The 23,616-nt window shown below is 46.8% G+C and overlaps 1 protein-coding gene across 1 annotated transcript in view; it reads left to right on the forward strand.

Moving 5' to 3' along the window:
- The window catches only part of LOC128303123 (titin-like), a 137,934-nt gene that overhangs the window by 95,929 nt on the left and 18,389 nt on the right, over positions 1-23,616 (forward strand). Inside the window, exons 30-35 of the mRNA XM_053039980.1 lie at positions 315-7,775; positions 7,996-16,140; positions 16,230-16,430; positions 16,625-17,982; positions 19,201-23,134; positions 23,224-23,424. Of these exons, the coding sequence (XP_052895940.1) occupies positions 315-7,775; positions 7,996-16,140; positions 16,230-16,430; positions 16,625-17,982; positions 19,201-23,134; positions 23,224-23,424 (21,300 nt within the window). The remainder of the gene's footprint in view (positions 1-314; positions 7,776-7,995; positions 16,141-16,229; positions 16,431-16,624; positions 17,983-19,200; positions 23,135-23,223; positions 23,425-23,616) is intronic.

Consider the following 23,616-nt stretch of genomic DNA (forward strand, 5'->3'; position numbering starts at 1 on the left):
TACAATTTTCGTTTCTGTCTCTATAATCAGCTATCTTTAACAAACTCTGTCTTTACTTCACGTTTCACGAATTGATAACATCTCCTACTCTCGGTAGTCTTCAATTGAACACTCTGTTTTGTACCAACACACGTTCAGCTCTACTCTTACACATCATATTACTTTTCGGAGATCAAACACACATAATTGCACTGAATTATATTACAGTTCTGTACGGTTTAGAATAGTCCACACTGTTATTGTCCGACACATTGTGCGGCTCTGCTGCATAAATCCACTGAATCCTATTGTTCCACCTTCGCATGATTCCACAGAAACACCCGATCTCAGAGAAGACGCTCGTAGCACTAGCGGCAACACTGCGATTACCACCATCACCACGAACAACACCACTGTCACGAAGAAAAAACACAAAAAACTTCGCTCCGACAGGAGGCAACAGCACAAACACGAAGAAGAGACAGAGATTGTCGACAGCGAAGAATCGATCGAGGAACGCAGACGGCTATCACAGCAACGTCGAAGACAACCCCTGCAAACGCTGCGGCCTGTGCTGCCCAGCGAGGAGCAGGTTGTGGAAGAATTGGCCCCCGATTTTCTTACTTCGCCTGTACGGGAAACGCACAGCCTTCCTTTGGAAGTAGCGTCCGTAACAAGCGAATCGACCGTGTTGAGCCAGGTGTCAAACCTAGTCGAGCCTGATTCTACCGTCGGCACTAGTGCTACGGTGAAGGTCGTGCCGGAAACGGCATTAGTAACTGAGGAGATCTTTTTGTCCGAACGAGAATCGGACACGGTGATATTAAACAGTACGCGTTTAGCGACAAATCCGCACTACAAGCTTTTTGGTCTGAATGAGCCGGTTCAGGTTTCCGAGGTGAGTCCGCAGGAAAGTTCACTAGACCAGGGTATGATAGCCATGCCGCAGGAGGCCTTAGCCACTACCGATTTTGTACCCGTGCAACCGCTTGTTGTCAGCGAGTCTACGCCGCAAGATTCAACAGCTGTGTTGCTGAAAGCAATCGAGAATGTCAGCTGCGCTACGTTGCAACTTCTGACGCACGATGCAACTATTGTACAAGAAACCGTGTCGTCACAGTCTGAGCAAGAGTTATCGGTCCTGCAACGTCCAACACCCAGTCATGCATACTCCAACGTACTATCAAAGGAATCACTACAAGTAACTGAAGTAAGTCGTATCGAGAAGGAAGACATATTCGACGGTCATCTGAAATTACCTACCGTACAACCACACTACCAGATACTTCCTTCTGAGTCCATTCTGACTGAAGAGACCATCACACAGGACGCACCAAGCCGCTACTACCCTGAACTAGTCGTGCCTACGGAAAGTGCTCGTCCGGCTATTGTCGAACAGAAATCCTACACAACCGAAGTTATGAACGCTCCGGAAAAGGAGGACACCTATCAACCCGGTCGTTTACCTCCGCAGCAATGGGCTGATGTGAAACTGTTAACAAAAGAGCCGTTGTCCGTAACGGCACAACAAGTAGAGGAGTCTGAGATTGAGTTCTCGACTACACCAACAGTAAGCTCCTACCAAGCAATCGGTTCCGTCGCAATGTTCGAAAACCAACTCACGACGCAACTTGTTAATGACAATATCACCACGCAAGACTTGCAGGCTCTGCCATTCGAGCATAAACGCGCTAATGTGGAGTTCCTGGAGCGTACGAGTATCTCGGTGTCGAAAGTAATGAGCAATGAAGCTGAAGCATCTCTGGCACCGTTTACAGTTGCGGATTCCGCAATGGCACAGAGTACTCTTACCGCACTCAAACCGGTAAGTCAATCGATGCTGCAGTTTATCCACGAGAAGGAAACCCAGCACCAGGGAGCTCCTCGGCCCAACGAAGCTATTGCCTCCACTCTGCTCGAACCCATACAGAATCTTGCTGTCACTGAAATAGAGACAGCCGATACTGCCGGTCGATTCTCACCGGAAGCTGTGGATCGCTCAGAACAAGCATCAGCCAGCTTTGTTCCAGTGCAATCGCACACCGTCGCGATGGTGGAAGCGAATGAAAAAGAAGCTGATCTTGCCGCCAAAACACTCATGCCCTCGGCCTATGCTGAGACGCAGATTAACCTTCAGCATCAACTCGAAGTTGTGCAACATTTAACAGCTGAACGTGAATACACTTTCCAACCCGAGACCATGCCACTCGATCAAGTACTAAAACCAACGCCCACTGACAGTCTGAAGTCAGTGCTGATAGAGGAAACGATAGCCAACGTTTCCGCTGGTGATTTACAACATGTCACTCCCTCATCTCAGCTGGCACGTGTCGTACGTTCTGGTGAACACGAGGAGAAGATAGTTTCTGAAACGACCATCTATGAAACGCTACGTTCCCAAGAAGAAGTAGTGAAACCGAAAGAGAAAACTGCAGAACTTCAGCTGCCCAGTTTGGCGAATGAACTGATTGTGACGGAGGTTATCAGTGGGCAAATAGCGAGTGATGAATGTAAATTGCATGAGTTGGCAAAGGATCAAACGCTCAAACCCATCCCAACTCACTCGCTCAAAACGGTGCTGGTTGAGGAAACGGTTACCAGTGAAGGGGTGGAATGTTTGGATATTCAGCAGACATACGGCGCCACCACAGTTAGTGTGAAGGGTGACGAACTGGAAGAAACCATTGTATCAGAATCGATCGTATTGGAAGGTACGGTACAGTACACGATACCTGATACTCCCGCACAAAAGTCTGCCATTGCCAACGTTGAGCGTCCTGTCGAAGGATTAACCGTGACAGAGGTAGTATCGGAGCAGCGCGAACAGGAAGACGCAATACAACCTGCCAAAGATTGCTCAGCAAAAGCCATACCAACCGAAGCACTCAAATCTATACTCGTCGAAGAAGTACAGCTGTCTAGCCATGCCGATACACTGGAGGCTTTGGAGGCACACAGTTTTGGGGCAATCGTCATGATTGGAGATTCCCTTGAACAGACTACCGTGCAAGAGCTGCTAATCTTAGAAGATGTTAACAAACTTAAAGAGGATACTAAACCCGAGCATAAACAAGCGGAAGCACTTCTCCAGCCTCGCTCAGAACTCACCATAACCGAGGTAATCGCTGAAGATCGCGAACGGGAAGGTTTTGATGTGGTCGAAATAGCTAAAGACTATTCTGCTCGTTCCGTGCCGACACATACCCTCAAATCTATACTGGTCGAAACCACCGAAACGGTCGATTCGGTAGCTAACATAGTTGCACCCGTTATACCAGAGTATCTTGCTACATTGCAGCGTGATCAATTAGAAGAGAAGATTGTCAGTGAACAACTTGTGTTAGAAGGCGTTCATCAGTACGAACAAGAACCATTCTCCATGCGCCAAGCAGTTCCAGCTCTCGAACCAAACACCGAGCTGACGATAACGGAAGTAATGATCGAGCAGAAAGAACAAGAAAAGGTTGACGAGATGATGACCAAGGATGCACACGCGCTGTCAATGCCAACACACATGCTCAAAACGGTCACAGTAGAACAGGTTGAAGCGTCTGAAAGCCTTGATACCATGCAGCAACCCATTTCAGTCGAAAGCCTGGCAAGCGTACGCAGCGATCAGCTCGAGCAAATGGTGGTTTCGGAAACGATTCCTTACGAAGCCACTGCCGGTATGGTTGAAGAGAATAAACCGACGGGAAAACGTGCCGATTTGACGATTATTCCAATCAATGAACTTCTCGTTAGTGAAACCGTGCCTGAACAGAAGGAGCGGGAAGGTTTCAGTGTGGCGGATATCGCTCAGGATTATGTTGCGAAACAGGTACCGGCACATTCGTTCAAATCGGTCCTCGTGGAGGAAACTGTCGCCAGTGAAGATGCCTCCCAACTGACGCACGCGACTGATAATGTAACGAAAGCAACGACCCAGAGTGACGAACTGGAACAAACCACCGTATCTGAAACATTTGCCTTTGAAGAAACGCCTATTTTGGAAGCGACTCCGAAACCCGCTCCTAAATCAGCCGAATCTCTGTACGAACCGCAGATCGGAGTAATCGTAACGGAAATTAACACAGGACACAAGGAGTGTGATGGTTTCAGTGTGGCAGAGCTTGCCCAAGATCACACGGCCATACCAGTCGCAGGACATGCGCTTAAGACGGTCATAATAGAAGAAGTCTCAGTATCTGACACGATTGATCAGTTCAAGTCGCCACAGCAAATGCTCAGTTCAGCTTCTGTGCGTAGCGAACAGTACGAACAAACAACAGTACAGGAAACAACCGTCTACGAAGGATCAGAGCAGCTGCCGGTGGATGAGATACCAGCAGCAAAATCTGCCGATCGCACATTTGTACCCAACGCTGAGCTGGTGGTTACCGAAATCGTAAGCGAACAAAAAGAAAGAGAGGGATACAATGTGGATGACCTGGCTCGTGACCACACGGCAACAACATCGGTAACGACGCACTCACTCAAAACCGTTACTATTCAGGAAACACTGACGGAAGAACGCGTTGACAAGCTTCAAGACGAGCAGACAGCTGAAGCCACTTCCGCCACTTGTACAGACGACAAACTGGAGGAGACTGTAGTGCGGCAACCGCTTGTGCTAGAGACCATCGATAACTACACGATGGACTTCACTCCTTCGGAAAAGCAAGCGCTACCAAACGTAACGCCTATGACTGAACTGCTTGTGACGGAAGTAGTGGTGGAACAGAAGGAAAAGGAAGGCTACTCGGTGCACGATATCGCACAAGAGCATATTGTCAAAATACTTCCATCGCATACCCTTAAGTCGATCATCGTGGAAGAAGTGCAAACATCGGACGTTGTGGAAGATGTGGAGGAACTGCGCTCGGTCCTATTCAAAGCAAGTGTACGAAAAGAGCAGCTGGAATCACAAACCACCACGGAACAATTAGTACTAGAGGGCCTGGAGAAACTTGACGAACAACAAAAACCTACCCACAAATCTGCTACTTCTAACATTGAGCCCATTAGTGAGCTACTCGTGACAGAAGTCGTTACCGAACAGAAAGAACTGGAAGGGTACGATGTTCAGCAGATCGCGAGCAACTACAATGCTAAGGAAGTTCCTTCCCACACATTACGATCAGCACTCATAGAAGAAACACATGCCATAGATGATGTAAAACAATTCCTCGAAACACCAAATGCATCTCATGCCAAACCACTGGCGGATGAGATAGAGGAGCGTGTCATTGCGGAAACGGTTGTGCTGGAGAATGTTGACACACTTGAACAAGCAGGACAACCGGAGGAAAAATACGCGGAAACAGTACTGCCACGCCAAACGGAATTACAGGTCACGGAAGTGATCACGGAGCAGAAGGAGAAGGATGGATACAACTTATCAGATATAATAGTACAACAGTCGGTGAAAACGGTGACCACTGAACCGTTTAAGTCAATCACGGTCGAGGAAGTAGTGCTTTCAAATGCGACTGAGGATATTACTGATAAAGAAGCGGTACCCACCACGCTGGCCACAGTGCGGAGCGATGAACATCAAGAAACGTCCATTTCCGAACAGGTAGTGCTCGAAGCAACCGACCGTTTTGAACTACAAACTGTTCCAGAGAGCAAAACGGCATCCACCTCGATGCAGCCTCGTGAAGAACTGATTGTTACGGAGGTAGTAAGTGAGCAAAAAGAATCGGAAGGTTTCGATGTGCATGCAATTGCCAGCGGCTATTCGGCGCATCTTGTTCCATCACACATACACAAATCACTTGCGGTGGAACAGATTCATCCGGTCGAGATGCACGGCGAGATGAAGGCAGAATCCACAATTCCCACTGAGAATCGGGCATTGATAAACGAGTCGGAACATGAGCAGAAAACGGTACAAGAAACCATGGTTTACGAAATGTTATCAGAGAAACCAACAGATCAGACTCCAGAACAAATATTAGCAAACGTTGAAGTGCAACCGGTGCAAGAACTGGTTGTTACGGAAGTAGTCATCGAACAAAAAGAACGAGAGGGCTTAGATGTACACGCAATAGCGAAAGATTACACAGCTCATCCAACTACGGCCGGTTTACTTAAATCCATTGCAATACAAGAGGTACACTTATCAGATGACCTTGCCGAACTAGCTACAAGTATTCCTACCGCTACAGCTACTTCACAAACGGACAGCTTGCAAGAAATGAGCGGGTCAGAAACTACGGTACTGGAAGACATTACAAACATAGTACCAGCTGATCGTCCTACGGGAAAGACTGCCACAACAACCGTTCTACCAAATATTGAACTGCAGGTAACGGAGGTAGTTGTTGAACAAAGAGAAAAGGAAGGCTACGACGTTAAAACAATCGCTAAAGATGTCCATGCACAAACCCTTTCCGTTGCTGAACCAATGAGATCGATTGTAGTAGAAGAAGTCCATGCAAGTCATGACACGCCTAACCTATCAACGAAAGTTGACCAAAAGCAGGAGGCGACCACAATCAAAGATCATCTCGAACAAACAATCGTAAGTGAAACGTTGGTCTACGAGAATTTAGGACAGGAGCAAGATCGGCTAGCTCCGGTAGAACATCGAGCAGAACCGAGTTTGGATGCAATAACTGGAGTAACCATAACTGAAGTGATCACCGAACAAAAAGCAAAGGAAGGCGTTGATCTAACGGAAGTGGATAGTCAAAAGGCAAAACTTGTACCGAGTGATGCTATGAAGTCCATCACAGTCCTACAAGTGGACACACTTCAAAGTGTGTCCGATGTCCCGAGAGACCAAACACCAAAATCAAAGGCATTAATCAAAAGTGACACCATCGATGAAACGACCATCATTGAGACGATGGTTTTGGAAGACATAAACGAGTACAAACAAAATCTGGAGCTGACTGAACAAACGGCTAAGGCACTGGCGGACAAGGAAATCAAGAAGTCACTTCTTGTGGAGCAAGTAATGACGTTGCAGGAATCGAACTCGTTTATGCTGGACGGTGCTAAACCAGTTGAAGCATCCTTTACTCCAGAACAAATGCTGCAGACTACCGTAGAGCAGATGACCGTATTCGAGGGAATAGAACAGCTGACATCAACGCTCTCTATGGATCAAAAGTATCCCGTATTCGATATGCAAGGACTGGAGCTTCCCGTTCAAAGCACTGTAGATGTATCAGTTGCTTTGAGTAATTTAGCGCCAATCCAAGAGGCCGCGGTTAGTGCTAAGCCCATTCTCATGGAACAGCTTCCTGCGGCTTCCATCACGGAAACTGTGAGTCAAGACTCATACGGCAAACTATCGACAGCGAAGGAAACCACCGCTCAACAGGCGCAACGCAAGGTATCCAATTTATGTGTATCGTCTACAACCGAAACGGTGCTAGGTGAAGGGCTAGAAAGAACTGATTACAGTCTACAGTCGGAGGCCCAAACTGCGTTCATGAAGTTTACCGACATGACAGTTGCGCCCCTGCAATCCGAACCATACACATCTGATTCGGCACAGCTCCTCGAGGCGACCGCGCAGCCACGTAAGTTTGCCTCTGCGACGCTGGAGGAAGGTTTGAAGGCACCTGAATGTTTAGAGGTAGCTAGTAATGAACAGAGCGACGTCGCCGTAGACTTTGTAGCGTCTGGCAGACGAGCATCTGTTACCTTTATCACTAACCAAACGGTCAATGTTTCCGAAACGACTCTCGACGAGTACACAGATCGGATTGAGCTTGCTCAAGAGCCAGAACAACGGTTTGCAAGATTGACAGAATCTGCTTTGCTTACGTACGAGGAGTCTTGTCCTGTGATAGCAAAGGGTAAGTACTTAGCCGGAAATTTACTTTCGTACACACCATTTATCATTCCATAATAGCTGTAAGCCTAATCTATCTATGTCCAAACACGTACACGTATACAAAATGCTTAACAAATACAAGCGCACTTTCTCGAAACGCATTGTACAGGGCACGACGATTCTTTGTCGAAACAAGTTCCCAGTCTAACTTACAAAACACTCTATTGTCACTATTTCAACAGATCACACTGGCCACAAAACACGTACCACTACATCACACAGCAAACAGATCACAAGTCAATCCACCACACAACAAGAAGAACAAATCTCACACACTGAGGATACACAAAACATACTCATTACCGAAAACACGAAAAAACAACTTACAATGCCTGACGATGTAGAAAACATTCAAGTCGTTTATGATGCCGTCTATGATTCAAGTAGTCGTGAACTTCAACAGCTAGATGTGCAACAGCTCAAGCAAGATGAGGCAACCAGCGAGGAAGTACCTCAGGAAGAGGTTGACGAATTGATCCTCGCACAGGCTCCCTTGGAACAACCAGTTATCGAAGAGCTTCCCGAACATGTTGAGGTCGTTGAGACTGTCACCAAGGAGGGGAAACCCAAGAAGCAGGTCACCAAAACCAAGATCATCAAGAAGAAGACGGCCGCCAAGGTCGAGGAGGTGAAGATTGTGACTGTACAGCAGGACGATCAAGTACCTGAGACCACGGTCACAATGACTGAAGAAGAAACAGCTCCTCAGATTGTGCAAAGCACATCGGACGAGATGCCTATGATTGAGGTCGTCAAACCGAAGAAAAAGAAGGTGAAGACCATCCGGAAGAAGGGTGAAGATACTGATCGCATTGTCCAGAAGCTCCTCAGTTTGGAAGTCGAGAGCACTGAACCAGAACAATATCAACAACTCGATGACGATGTTCCCACTCTACCCATCATGCTTCAATCTGCTGTGGAAGCTCTAGAAATCGAACAGCTTCCCGAAGAGGTCAAGGTGACTGAAGTTATCACCAAAACTGGTCAAGCGAAAAAGCAGATCACGAAAAAGAAAACCATCAAGAAACGCGTCGGCCAGAAGGAGGAACTCATCGAAGTGGTCACTGTTGAGCAAGACGACATGGCTCCAGAAACTACCATTACTGTCACCGAAGAGGAGGTCCCGGATTCCAAGCCAGTGGATGACAAACCTAAACCCAAGAAGAAGAAGGTCAAGACCATCAAGACCACCGACGATTCTGACGATATCATTGAGCGACTCCTTAATCTTGAGGTACATAAAACTGAACTGGAACAGTACGAGAAAATTGACGTTGACCTACAGAAGCGTATGCGCCCTGTAGAGGAAACAACGATCGAGGAGCATCCAGAAGTCGTCGAAGAGGTCAGATCTGACTCAGGCGTAGTCAAGCAGAAGGTCGTCAAGAAGAAGATCATCAAGAAACGTGTCGGACCCAAGGAAGAGGTTACTGAGGAAGTTACCATACAGGAAGATGGCAAGCAGCCCGAAACAACGATCACGATCAGCGAGCATGAGGTACCTTACGAGGTTACAGAGCCTTTCGAGGAAGAGCTCAAACCTCTCGAAGCTATTGTGGATGTGTATCCCGAGCCTATGGAAGCTACTCTCAAGACGAAGAGTACCAAGATTATCAAGAAAAAGGTGAAAAAGCTCAAGCAAGGTGAGGCAACCAGCGAGGAAGTACCTCAGGAAGAGGTTGACGAATTGATCCTCGCACAGGCTCCCTTGGAACAACCAGTTATCGAAGAGCTTCCCGAACATGTTGAGGTCGTTGAGACTGTCACCAAGGAAGGTAATCCCAAGAAGCAGGTCACCAAAACCAAGATCATCAAGAAGAGGACGGCCGACAAGGTCGAGGAGGTGAAGATTGTGACTGTACAGCAGGACGATCAAGTACCTGAGACCACGGTCACAATGACTGAAGAAGAAACAGCTCCTCAGATTGTGCAAAGCACATCGGACGAGATGCCTATGATTGAGGTCGTCAAACCGAAGAAAAAGAAGGTGAAGACCATCCGGAAGAAGGGTGAAGATACTAATCGCATTGTCCAGAAGCTCCTCAGTTTGGAAGTCGAGAGCACTGAACCAGAACAATATCAACAACTCGATGACGATGTTCCAACTCTACCCATCATGCTTCAATCTGCTGTGGAAGCTCTAGAAATTGAAGAGCTTCCCGAAGAGGTCAAGGTGACTGAAGTTATCACCAAAACTGGTCAAACGAAAAAGCAGATCACGAAAAAGAAAACCATCAAGAAACGCGTCGGCCAGAAGGAGGAACACATCGAAGTGGTCACTGTTGAGCAAGACGACATGGCTCCAGAAACTACCATTACTGTCACCGAAGAGGAGGTCCCGGATTCCAAGCCAGTGGATGACAAACCTAAGCCCAAGAAGAAGAAGGTCAAGACCATCAAGACCACCGACGATTCTGACGATATCATTGAGCGACTCCTTAATCTTGAGGTACATAAAACTGAACTGGAACAGTACGAGAAAATCGACGTTGACCTACAAAAGCGTATGCGTCCTGTAGAGAAAACAACGATCGAGGAGCATCCAGAAGTCGTCGAAGAGGTCAGATCTGACTCAGGCGTAGTCAAGCAGAAGGTCGTCAAGAAGAAGATCATCAAGAAACGTGTCGGACCCAAGGAAGAGATTACTGAGGAAGTTACCATACAGGAAGATGGCAAGCAGCCCGAAACAACGGTCACGATCAGCGAGCATGAGGTACCTTACGAGGTAACAGAGCCTTTCGAGGAAGAGCTCAAACCTCTCGAAGCTATTGTGGATGTGTATCCTAAGCCGATGGAAGCTACTCTCAAGACGAAGAGTACCAAGATTATCAAGAAAAAGGTGAAAAAGCTCAAGCAAGGTGAGGCAACCAGCGAAGAAGTACCTCAGGAAGAGGTTGACGAATTGATCCTCGCACAGGCTCCCTTGGAACAACCAGTTATCGAAGAGCTTCCCGAACATGTTGAGGTCGTTGAGACTGTCACCAAGGAAGGTAAGCCCAAGAAGCAGGTCACCAAAACCAAGATCATCAAGAAGAAGACGGCCGACAAGGTCGAGGAGGTGAAGATTGTGACTGTACAGCAGGACGATCAAGTACCTGAGACCACGGTCACAATGACTGAAGAAGAAACAGCTCCTCAGATTATGCAAAGCACATCGGACGAGATGCCTATGATTGAGGTCGTCAAACCGAAGAAAAAGAAGGTGAAGACCATCCGGAAGAAGGGTGAAGATACTGAGCGCATTGTCCAGAAGCTCCTCAGTTTGGAAGTCGAGAGCACTGAACCAGAACAATATCAACAACTCGATGACGATGCTCCAACTCTACCCATCATGCTTCAATCTGCTGTGGAAGCTCTAGAAATCGAAGAGCTTCCCGAAGAGGTCAAGGTGACTGAAGTTATCACCAAAACTGGTCAAGCGAAAAAGCAGATCACGAAAAAGAAAACCATCAAGAAACGCGTCGGCCAGAAGGAGGAACACATCGAAGTGGTCACTGTTGAGCAAGACGACATGGCTCCAGAAACTACCATTACTGTCACCGAAGAGGAGGTCCCGGATTCCAAACCAGTGGATCACAAACCTAAGCCCAAGAAGAAGAAGGTCAAGACTATCAAGACCACCGACGATTCTGACGATATCATTGAGCGACTCCTTAATCTTGAGGTACATAAAACTGAACTGGAACAGTACGAGAAAATCGACGTTGACCTACAAAAGCGTATGCGCCATGTAGAGGAAACAACGATCGAGGAGCATCCAGAAGTCGTCGAAGAGGTCAGATCTGACTCAGGCGTAGTCAAGAAGAAGGTCGTCAAGAAGAAGATCATCAAGAAACGTGTCGGACCCAAGGAAGAGGTTACTGAGGAAGTTACCATACAGGAAGATGGCAAGCAGCCCGAAACAACGGTCACGATCAGCGAGCATGAGGTACCTTACGAGGTTACAGAGCCTTTCGAGGAAGAGCTCAAACCTCTCGAAGCTATTGTGGATGTGTATCCCGAGCCTATGGAAGCTACTCTCAAGGCGAAGAGTACCAAGATTATCAAGAAAAAATTGAAAAAACTCAAGCAAAGTGAGGCAACCAGCGAGGAAGTACCTCAGGAAGAGGTTGACGAATTGATCCTCGCACAGGCTCCCTTGGAACAACCAGTTATCGAAGAGCTTCCCGAACATGTTGAGGTCGTTGAGACTGTCACCAAGGAGGGGAAACCCAAGAAGCAGGTCACCAAAACCAAGATCATTAAGAAGAAGACGGCCGACAAGGTCGAGGAGGTGAAGATTGTGACTGTACAGCAGGACGATCAAGTACCTGAGACCACGGTCACAATGACTGAAGAAGAAACAGCTCCTCAGATTATGCAAAGCACATCGGACGAGATGCCTATGATTGAGGTCGTCAAACCGAAGAAAAAGAAGGTGAAGACCATCCGGAAGAAGGGTGAAGATACTGAGCGCATTGTCCAGAAGCTCCTCAGTTTGGAAGTCGAGAGCACTGAACCAGAACAATATCAACAACTCGATGACGATGTTCCCACTCTACCCATCATGCTTCAATCTGCTGTGGAAGCTCTAGAAATCGAAGAGCTTCCCGAAGAGGTCAAGGTGACTGAAGTTATCACCAAAACTGGTCAAGCGAAAAAGCAGATCACGAAAAAGAAAACCATCAAGAAACGCGTCGGCCAGAAGGAGGAACACATCGAAGTGGTCACTGTTGAACAAGACGACATGGCTCCAGAAACTACCATTACTGTCACCGAAGAGGAGGTCCCGGATTCCAAGCCAGTGGATGACAAACCTAAACCCAAGAAGAAGAAGGTCAAGACCATCAAGACCACCGACGATTCTGACGATATCATTGAGCGACTCCTTAATCTTGAGGTACATAAAACTGAACTGGAACAGTACGAGAAAATCGACGTTGACCTACAGAAGCGTATGCGCCCTGTAGAGGAAACAACGATCGAGGAGCATCCAGAAGTTGTCGAAGAGGTCAGATCTGACTCAGGCGTAGTCAAGAAGAAGGTCGTCAAGAAGAAGATCATCAAGAAACGTGTCGGACCCAAGGAAGAGGTTACTGAGGAAGTTACCATACAGGAAGATGGCAAGCAGCCCGAAACAACGGTCACGATCAGCGAGCATGAGGTACCTTACGAGGTTACAGAGCCTTTCGAGGAAGAGCTCAAACCTCTCGAAGCTATTGTGGATGTGTATCCCGAGCCTATGGAAGCTACTCTCAAGACGAAGAGTACCAAGATTATCAAGAAAAAGGTGAAAAAGCTCAAGCACGGTGAGGCAACCAGCGAGGAAGTACCTCAGGAAGAGGTTGACGAATTGATCCTCGCACAGGCTCCCTTGGAACAACCAGTTATCGAAGAGCTTCCCGAACATGTTGAGGTCGTTGAGACTGTCACCAAGGAAGGTAAGCCCAAGAAGCAGGTCACCAAAACCAAGATCATCAAGAAGAAGACGGCCGACAAGGTCGAGGAGGTGAAGATTGTGACTGTACAGCAGGACGATCAAGTACCTGAGACCACGGTCACAATGACTGAAGAAGAAACAGCTCCTCAGATTATGCAAAGCACATCGGACGAGATGCCTATGATTGAGGTCGTCAAACCGAAGAAAAAGAAGGTGAAGACCATCCGGAAGAAGGGTGAAGATACTGATCGCATTGTCCAGAAGCTCCTCAGTTTGGAAGTCGAGAGCACTGAACCAGAACAATATCAACAACTCGATGACGATGTTCCAACTCTACCCATCATGCTTCAATCTGCTGTGGAAGCTCTAGAAATCGAAGAGCTTCCCGAAGAGGTCAAGGTGACTGAAGTTATCACCAAAACTGGTCAAGCGAAAAAGCAGATCACGAAAAAGAAAACCATCAAGAAACGCGTCGGCCAGAAGGAGGAACTCATCGAAGTAGTCACTGTTGAGCAAGACGACATGGCTCCAGAAACTACCATTACTGTCACCGAAGAGGAGGTCCCGGATTCCAAGCCAGTGGATGACAAACCTAAGCCCAAGAAGAAGAAGGTCAAGACCATCAAGACCACCGACGATTCTGACGATATCATTGAGCGACTCCTTAATCTTGAGGTACATAAAACTGAACTGGAACAGTACGAGAAAATCGACGTTGACCTACAGAAGCGTATGCGCCCTGTAGAGGAAACAACGATCGAGGAGCATCCAGAAATCGTCGAAGAGGTCAGATCTGACTCAGGCGTAGTCAAGAAGAAGATCGTCAAGAAGAAGATTATCAAGAAACGTGTCGGACCCAAGGAAGAGGTTACTGAGGAAGTTACCATACAGGAAGATGGCAAGCAGCCCGAAACAACGGTCACGATCAGCGAGCATGAGGCACCTTACGAGGTAACAGAGCTTTTCGAGGAAGAGCTCAAACCTCTCGAAGCTATTGTGGATGTGTATCCCGAGCCTATGGAAGCTACTCTCAAGACGAAGAGTACCAAGATTATCAAGAAAAGGGTGAAAAAACTCAAGCACGGTGAGGCAACCAGCGAGGAAGTACCTCAGGAAGAGGTTGACGAATTGATCCTCGCAGAAGCTCCCTTGGAACAACCAGTTATCGAAGAGCTTCCCGAACATGTTGAGGTCGTTGAGACTGTCACCAAGGAAGGTAAGCCCAAGAAGCAGGTCACCAAAACCAAGATCATCAAGAAGAGGACGGCCGACAAGGTCGAGGAGGTGAAGATTGTGACTGTACAGCAGGACGATCAAGTACCTGAGACCACGGTCATAATGACTGAAGAAGAAACAGCTCCTCAGATTGTGCAAAGCACATCGGACGAGATGCCTATGATTGAGGTCGTCAAACCGAAGAAAAAGAAGGTGAAGACCATCCGGAAGAAGGGTGAAGATACTGATCGCATTGTCCAGAAGCTCCTCAGTTTGGAAGTCGAGAGCACTGAACCAGAACAATATCAACAACTCGATGACGATGTTCCCACTCTACCCATCATGCTTCAATCTGCTGTGGAAGCTCTAGAAATCGAAGAGCTTCCCGAAGAGGTCAAGGTGACTGAAGTTATCACCAAAACTGGTCAAGCGAAAAAGCAGATCACGAAAAAGAAAACCATCAAGAAACGCGTCGGCCAGAAGGAGGAACACATCGAAGTGGTCACTGTTGAACAAGACGACATGGCTCCAGAAACTACCATTACTGTCACCGAAGAGGAGGTCCCGGATTCCAAGCCAGTGGATGACAAACCTAAGCCCAAGAAGAAGAAGGTCAAGACCATCAAGACCACCGACGATTCTGACGATATCATTGAGCGACTCCTTAATCTTGAGGTACATAAAACTGAACTGGAACAGTACGAGAAAATTGACGTTGACCTACAGAAGCGTATGCGCCCTGTAGAGGAAACAACGATCGAGGAGCATCCAGAAGTCGTCGAAGAGGTCAGATCTGACTCAGGCGTAGTCAAGAAGAAGGTCGTCAAGAAGAAGATCATCAAGAAACGTGTCGGACCCAAGGAAGAGATTACTGAGGAAGTTACCATACAGGAAGATGGCAAGCAGCCCGAAACAACGGTCACGATCAGCGAGCATGAGGCACCTTACGAGGTAACAGAGCTTTTCGAGGAAGAGCTCAAACCTCTCGAAGCTATTGTGGATGTGTATCCCGAGCCTATGGAAGCTACTCTCAAGACGAAGAGTACCAAGATTATCAAGAAAAAGGTGAAAAAGCTCAAGCAAGGTGAGGCAACCAGCGAGGAAGTACCTCAGGAAGAGGTTGACGAATTGATCCTCGCACAGGCTCCCTTGGAACAACCAGTTATCGAAGAGCTTCCCGAACATGTTGAAGTCGTTGAGACTGTCACCAAGGAAGGTAAGCCCAAGAAGCAGATCACCAAAACCAAGATCATCAAGAAGAGGACGGCCGACAAGGTCGAGGAGGTGAAGATTGTGACTGTACAGCAGGACGATCAAGTACCTGAGACCACGGTCACAATGACTGAAGAAGAAACAGCTCCTCAGATTATGCAAAGCACATCGGACGAGATGCCTATGATTGAGGTCGTCAAACCGAAGAAAAAGAAGGTGAAGACCATCCGGAAGAAGGGTGTTGATACGGAAGATATAGTTAAAGAATTTCTGCATTCAAACGTTTCGGTATCTGAAACGGCACTGTATGACCAGCCTTTGATCGAGGAGACTGAAGAACATTTATCAGCTGATAGTGAGCTTCCGAAATCGATCAAACCAACACAAAAAGCCAAACCCAAGAAGCAGACACACACAACCACTTCACAGCTTGACACACAAGACACACTTTCACAATCATGTATTCTACCACAACCTCTGGGTAAGAGAATAGTTACGCTTTTCCTTGCATCATATTTTACTCTTTTTACGCCATCACAACATCTTACAACAATTTACCTATTATTTTAGATGCTGAAGCTCACGAACACACATCTCCAGAATACATCACCACATTTGAAACATGCACAGACAACAACCAGACATTCATAAAGTCCCGAAACATTAAAATCATTAAGGAACATGGCGCAGTAATCGAAGAAACATTCGATGATGCCGATATTCAAACTATCTCTCATGTGCCGTCAGAAGTTCTGATTGAGGAAATTGAAGGTAAAAATAACAACACGCAAAACATGCTGAATTTACATTTTATATTTTGTATGGTTAAACATTGTCTGCATTGCTCATTTACTTCAATATATATCGTATTTTTGTACACATTCCATATTATACTTCACAACTTGCAATTGAAACATTACAACAACTCTTTTCCTCCCAAACTAATGTATGTACTTGTCTCACAGAATCTGCACCATCACTCCACACCACACAACTCGAAGAAACACCTCAAATCGAACAGGAAGTCGCCACAAAACATAAACCCAAGAAGAAACAAACACAAACACAAGCAAACGAACAATCCAAGACTGTAACAGTTGAGCAAGTTCAACCGATTCCGGACGAAATAGAACATACCGCTGAAATACGTACAGTAGTCTCAAAGAAGGCTAAATCCAAAAAGTCCAAAGTTACTGTTATTCAAGGGGTCACTGAAACTGTTGTTGTCGAAGACGATGAGGAGCTGCCTTTACCAGTTCAGCTCATTCCCGCTCCCGAACAAGCTGTTATTGTTACTGAGCTTCCTGAACAAGTTTCCATGCAAGAAATAATTACACCAACGGGAGAAGCGAAAAGGCAGATCACGAAAAAGAAAACCATCAAGAAACGCGTCGGCCAGAAGGAGGAACACATCGAAGTGGTCACTGTTGAGCAAGACGACATGGCTCCAGAAACTACCATTACTGTCACCGAAGAGGAGGTCCCGGATTCCAAGCCAGTGGATGACAAACCTAAGCCCAAGAAGAAGAAGGTCAAGACCATCAAGACCACCGACGATTCTGACGATATCATTGAGCGACTCCTTAATCTTGAGGTACATAAAACTGAACTGGAACAGTACGAGAAAATTGACGTTGACCTACAGAAGCGTATGCGCCCTGTAGAGGAAACAACGATCGAGGAGCATCCAGAAGTCGTCGAAGAGGTCAGATCTGACTCAGGCGTAGTCAAGCAGAAGGTCGTCAAGAAGAAGATCATCAAGAAACGTGTCGGACCCAAGGAAAAGGTTACTGAGGAAGTTACCATACAGGAAGATGGCAAGCAGCCCGAAACAACGGTCACGATCAGCGAGCATGAGGTACCTTACGAGGTTACAGAGCCTTTCGAGGAAGAGCTCAAACCTCTCGAAGCTATTGTGGATGTGTATCCCGAGCCTATGGAAGCTACTCTCAAGACGAAGAGTACCAAGATTATCAAGAAAAAGGTGAAAAAGCTCAAGCAAAGTGAGCCAACCAGCGAGGAAGTACCTCAGGAAGAGGTTGACGAATTGATCCTCGCACAAGCTCCCTTGGAACAACCAGTTATCGAAGAGCTTCCCGAACATGTTGAAGTCGTTGAGACTGTCACCAAGGAAGGTAAGCCCAAGAAGCAGGTCACCAAAACCAAGATCATCAAGAAGAGGACGGCCGACAAGGTCGAGGAGGTGAAGATTGTGACTGTACAGCAGGACGATCAAGTACCTGAGACCACGGTCACAATGACTGAAGAAGAAACTGCTCCTCAGATTATGCAAAGCACATCGGACGAGATGCCTATGATTGAGGTCGTCAAACCGAAGAAAAAGAAGGTGAAGACCATCCGGAAGAAGGGTGAAGATACTGATCGCATTGTCCAGAAGCTCCTCAGTTTGGAAGTCGAGAGCACTGAACCAGAACAATATCAACAACTCGATGACGATGTTCCCACTCTACCCATCATGCTTCAATCTGCTGTGGAAGCTCTAGAAATCGAAGAGCTTCCCGAAGAAGTCAAGGTGACTGAAGTTATCACCAAAACTGGTCAAGCGAAAAAGCAGATCACGAAAAAGAAAACCATCAAGAAACGCGTCGGCCAGAAGGAGGAACACATCGAAGTAGTCACTGTTGAGCAAGACGACATGGCTCCAGAAACTACCATTACTGTCACCGAAGAGGAGGTCCCGGATTCCAAGCCAGTGGATGACAAACCTAAGCCCAAGAAGAAGAAGAAGGTCAAGACCATCAAGACCACCGACGATTCTGACGATATCATTGAACGACTCCTTAATCTTGAGGTACATGAAACTGAACTGGAACAGTACGAGAAAATCGACGTTGACCTACAGAAGCGTATGCGCCCTGTAGAGGAAACAACGATCGAGGAGCATCCAGAAATCGTCGAAGAGGTCAGATCTGACTCAGGCGTAGTCAAGAAGAAGGTCGTCAAGAAGAAGATCATCAAGAAACGTGTCGGACCCAAGGAAGAGATTACTGAGGAAGTTACCATACAGGAAGATGGCAAGCAGCCCGAAACAACGGTCACGATCAGCGAGCATGAGGTACCTTACGAGGTTACAGAGCCTTTCGAGGAAGAGCTCAAACCTCTCGAAGCTATTGTGGATGTGTATCCCGAGCCGATGGAAGCTACTCTCAAGACGAAGAGTACCAAGATTATCAAGAAAAAGGTGAAAAAGCTCAAGCAAAGTGAGGCAACCAGCGAGGAAGTACCTCAGGAAGAGGTTGACGAATTGATCCTCGCACAGGCTCCCTTGGAACAACCAGTTATCGAAGAGCTTCCCGAACATGTTGAGGTCGTTCAGACTGTCACCAAGGAAGGAAAGCCCAAGAAGCAGGTCACCAAAACCAAGATCATCAAGAAGAGGACGGCCGACAAGGTCGAGGAGGTGAAGATTGTGACTGTACAGCAGGACGATCAAGTACCTGAGACCACGGTCATAATGACTGAAGAAGAAACAGCTCCTCAGATTGTGCAAAGCACATCGGACGAGATGCCTATGATTGAGGTCGTCAAACCGAAGAAAAAGAAGGTGAAGACCATCCGGAAGAAGGGTGAAGATACTGATCGCATTGTCCAGAAGCTCCTCAGTTTGGAAGTCGAGAGCACTGAACCAGAACAATATCAACAACTCGATGACGATGTTCCCACTCTACCCATCATGCTTCAATCTGCTGTGGAAGCTCTAGAAATCGAAGAGCTTCCCGAAGAGGTCAAGGTGACTGAAGTTATCACCAAAACTGGTCAAGCGAAAAAGCAGATCACGAAAAAGAAAACCATCAAGAAACGCGTCGGCCAGAAGGAGGAACACATCGAAGTGGTCACTGTTGAGCAAGACGACATGGCTCCAGAAACTACCATTACTGTCACTGAAGAGGAGGTCCCGGATTCCAAACCAATGGATGACAAACCTAAGCCCAAGAAGAAGAAGGTCAAGACCATCAAGACCACCGACGATTCTGACGATATCATTGAGCGACTCCTTAATCTTGAGGTACATAAAACTGAACTGGAACAGTACGAGAAAATTGACGTTGACCTACAGAAGCGTATGCGCCCTGTAGAGGAAACAACGATCGAGGAGCATCCAGAAGTCGTCGAAGAGGTCAGATCTGACTCAGGCGTAGTCAAGCAGAAGGTCGTCAAGAAGAAGATCATCAAGAAACGTGTCGGACCCAAGGAAGAGGTTACTGAGGAAGTTACCATACAGGAAGATGGCAAGCAGCCCGAAACAACGATCACGATCAGCGAGCATGAGGTACCTTACGAGGTTACAGAGCCTTTCGAGGAAGAGCTCAAACCTCTCGAAGCTATTGTGGATGTGTATCCCGAGCCTATGGAAGCTACTCTCAAGACGAAGAGTACCAAGGTTATCAAGAAAAAGGTGAAAAAGCTCAAGCAAGGTGAGGCAACCAGCGAGGAAGTACCTCAGGAAGAGGTTGACGAATTGATCCTCGCACAGGCTCCCTTGGAACAACCAGTTATCGAAGAGCTTCCCGAACATGTTGAGGTCGTTGAGACTGTCACCAAGGAAGGTAAGCCCAAGAAGCAGGTCACCAAAACCAAGATCATCAAGAAGAGGACGGCCGACAAGGTCGAGGAGGTGAAGATTGTGACTGTACAGCAGGACGATCAAGTACCTGAGACCACGGTCACAATGACTGAAGAAGAAACAGCTCCTCAGATTGTGCAAAGCACATCGGACGAGATGCCTATGATTGAGGTCGTCAAACCGAAGAAAAAGAAGGTGAAGACCATCCGGAAGAAGGGTGAAGATACTGATCGCATTGTCCAGAAGCTCCTCAGTTTGGAAGTCGAGAGCACTGAACCAGAACAATATCAACAACTCGATGACGATGTTCCCACTCTACCCATCATGCTTCAATCTGCTGTGGAAGCTCTAGAAATCGAAGAGCTTCCCGAAGAGGTCAAGGTGACTGAAGTTATCACCAAAACTGGTCAAGCGAAAAAGCAGATCACGAAAAAGAAAACCATCAAGAAACGCGTCGGCCAGAAGGAGGAACACATCGAAGTGGTCACTGTTGAACAAGACGACATGGCTCCAGAAACTACCATTACTGTCACCGAAGAGGAGGTCCCGGATTCCAAGCCAGTGGATGACAAACCTAAGCCCAAGAAGAAGAAGGTCAAGACCATCAAGACCACCGACGATTCTGACGATATCATTGAGCGACTCCTTAATCTTGAGGTACATAAAACTGAACTGGAACAGTACGAGAAAATCGACGTTGACCTACAGAAGCGTATGCGCCCTGTAGAGGAAACAACGATCGAGGAGCATCCAGAAGTCGTCGAAGAGGTCAGATCTGACTCAGGCGTAGTCAAGCAGAAGGTCGTCAAGAAGAAGATTATCAAGAAACGTGTCGGACCCAAGGAAGAGGTTACTGAGGAAGTTACCATACAGGAAGATGGCAAGCAGCCCGAAACAACGGTCACGATCAGCGAGCATGAGGTACCTTACGAGGTTACAGAGCCTTTCGAGGAAGAGCTCAAACCTCTCGAAGCTATTGTGGATGTGTATCCCGAGCCTATGGAAGCTACTCTCAAGACGAAGAGTACCAAGATTATCAAGAAAAAGGTGAAAAAGCTCAAGCAAGGTGAGGCAACCAGCGAGGAAGTACCTCAGGAAGAGGTTGACGAATTGATCCTCGCACAGGCTCCCTTGGAACAACCAGTTATCGAAGAGCTTCCCGAACATGTTGAAGTCGTTGAGACTGTCACCAAGGAAGGTAAGCCCAAGAAGCAGATCACCAAAACCAAGATCATCAAGAAGAAGACGGCCGACAAGGTCGAGGAGGTGAAGATTGTGACTGTACAGCAGGACGATCAAGTACCTGAGACCACGGTCACAATGACTGAAGAAGAAACAGCTCCTCAGATTATGCAAAGCACATCGGACGAGATGCCTATGATTGAGGTCGTCAAACCGAAGAAAAAGAAGGTGAAGACCATCCGGAAGAAGGGTGAAGATACTGATCGCATTGTCCAGAAGCTCCTCAGTTTGGAAGTCGAGAGCACTGAACCAGAACAATATCAACAACTCGATGACGATGTTCCCACTCTACCCATCATGCTTCAATCTGCTGTGGAAGCTCTAGAAATCGAAGAGCTTCCCGAAGAGGTCAAGGTGACTGAAGTTATCACCAAAACTGGTCAAGCGAAAAAGCAGATCACGAAAAAGAAAACCATCAAGAAACGCGTCGGCCAGAAGGAGGAACACATCGAAGTGGTCACTGTTGAACAAGACGACATGGCTCCAGAAACTACCATTACTGTCACCGAAGAGGAGGTCCCGGATTCCAAGCCAGTGGATGACAAACCTAAGCCCAAGAAGAAGAAGGTCAAGACCATCAAGACCACCGACGATTCTGACGATATCATTGAGCGACTCCTTAATCTTGAGGTACATAAAACTGAACTGGAACAGTACGAGAAAATCGACGTTGACCTACAGAAGCGTATGCGCCCTGTAGAGGAAACAACGATCGAGGAGCATCCAGAAATCGTCGAAGAGGTCAGATCTGACTCAGGCGTAGTCAAGAAGAAGATCGTCAAGAAGAAGATCATCAAGAAACGTGTCGGACCCAAGGAAGAGGTTACTGAGGAAGTTACCATACAGGAAGATGGCAAGCAGCCCGAAACAACGGTCACGATCAGCGAGCATGAGGTACCTTACGAGGTAACAGAGCTTTTCGAGGAAGAGCTCAAACCTCTCGAAGCTATTGTGGATGTGTATCCCGAGCCTATGGAAGCTACTCTCAAGACGAAGAGTACCAAGGTTATCAAGAAAAAGGTGAAAAAGCTCAAGCAAGGTGAGGCAACCAGCGAGGAAGTACCTCAGGAAGAGGTTGACGAATTGATCCTCGCAGAAGCTCCCTTGGAACAACCAGTTATCGAAGAGCTCCCCGAACATGTTGAAGTCGTTGAGACTGTCACCAAGGAAGGTAAGCCCAAGAAGCAGATCACCAAAACCAAGATCATCAAGAAGAAGACGGCCGACAAGGTCGAGGAGGTGAAGATTGTGACTGTACAGCAGGACGATCAAGTACCTGAGACCACGGTCACAATGACTGAAGAAGAAACAGCTCCTCAGATTATGCAAAGCACATCGGACGAGATGCCTATGATTGAGGTCGTCAAACCGAAGAAAAAGAAGATGAAGACCATCCGGAAGAAGGGTGTTGATACGGAAGATATAGTTAAAGAATTTCTGCATTCAAACGTTTCGGTATCTGAAACGGCACTGTATGACCAGCCTTTGATCGAGGAGACTGAAGAACATTTATCAGCTGATAGTGAGCTTCCGAAATCGATCAAACCAACACAAAAAGCCAAACCCAAGAAGCAGACACACACAACCACTTTACAGCTTGACACACAAGACACACTTTCACAATCATGTATTCTACCACAACCTCTGGGTAAGAGAATAGTTACGCTTTTCCTTGCATCATATTTTACTCTTTTTACGCCATCACAACATCTTACAACAATTTACCTATTATTCTAGATGCTGAAGCTCACGAACACACATCTCCAGAATACATCACCACATTTGAAACATGCACAGACAACAACCAGACATTCATAAAGTCCCGAAACATTAAAATCATTAAGGAACATGGCGCAGTAATCGAAGAAACATTCGATGATGCCGATATTCAAACTATCTCTCATGTGCCGTCAGAAGTTCTGATTGAGGAAATTGAAGGTAAAAATAACAACACGCAAAACATGCTGAATTTACATTCTATATTTTGTATGGTTAAACATTGTCTGCATTGCTCATTTACTTCAATATATATCGTATTTTTGTACACATTCCATATTATACTTCACAACTTGCAATTGAAACATTACAACAACTCTTTTCCTCCCAAACTAATGTATGTACTTGTCTCAC

This window comes from Anopheles moucheti, chromosome 3 (genome assembly GCF_943734755.1).
Source record: "Anopheles moucheti chromosome 3, idAnoMoucSN_F20_07, whole genome shotgun sequence".
NCBI lineage: Eukaryota > Metazoa > Arthropoda > Insecta > Diptera > Culicidae > Anopheles > Anopheles moucheti.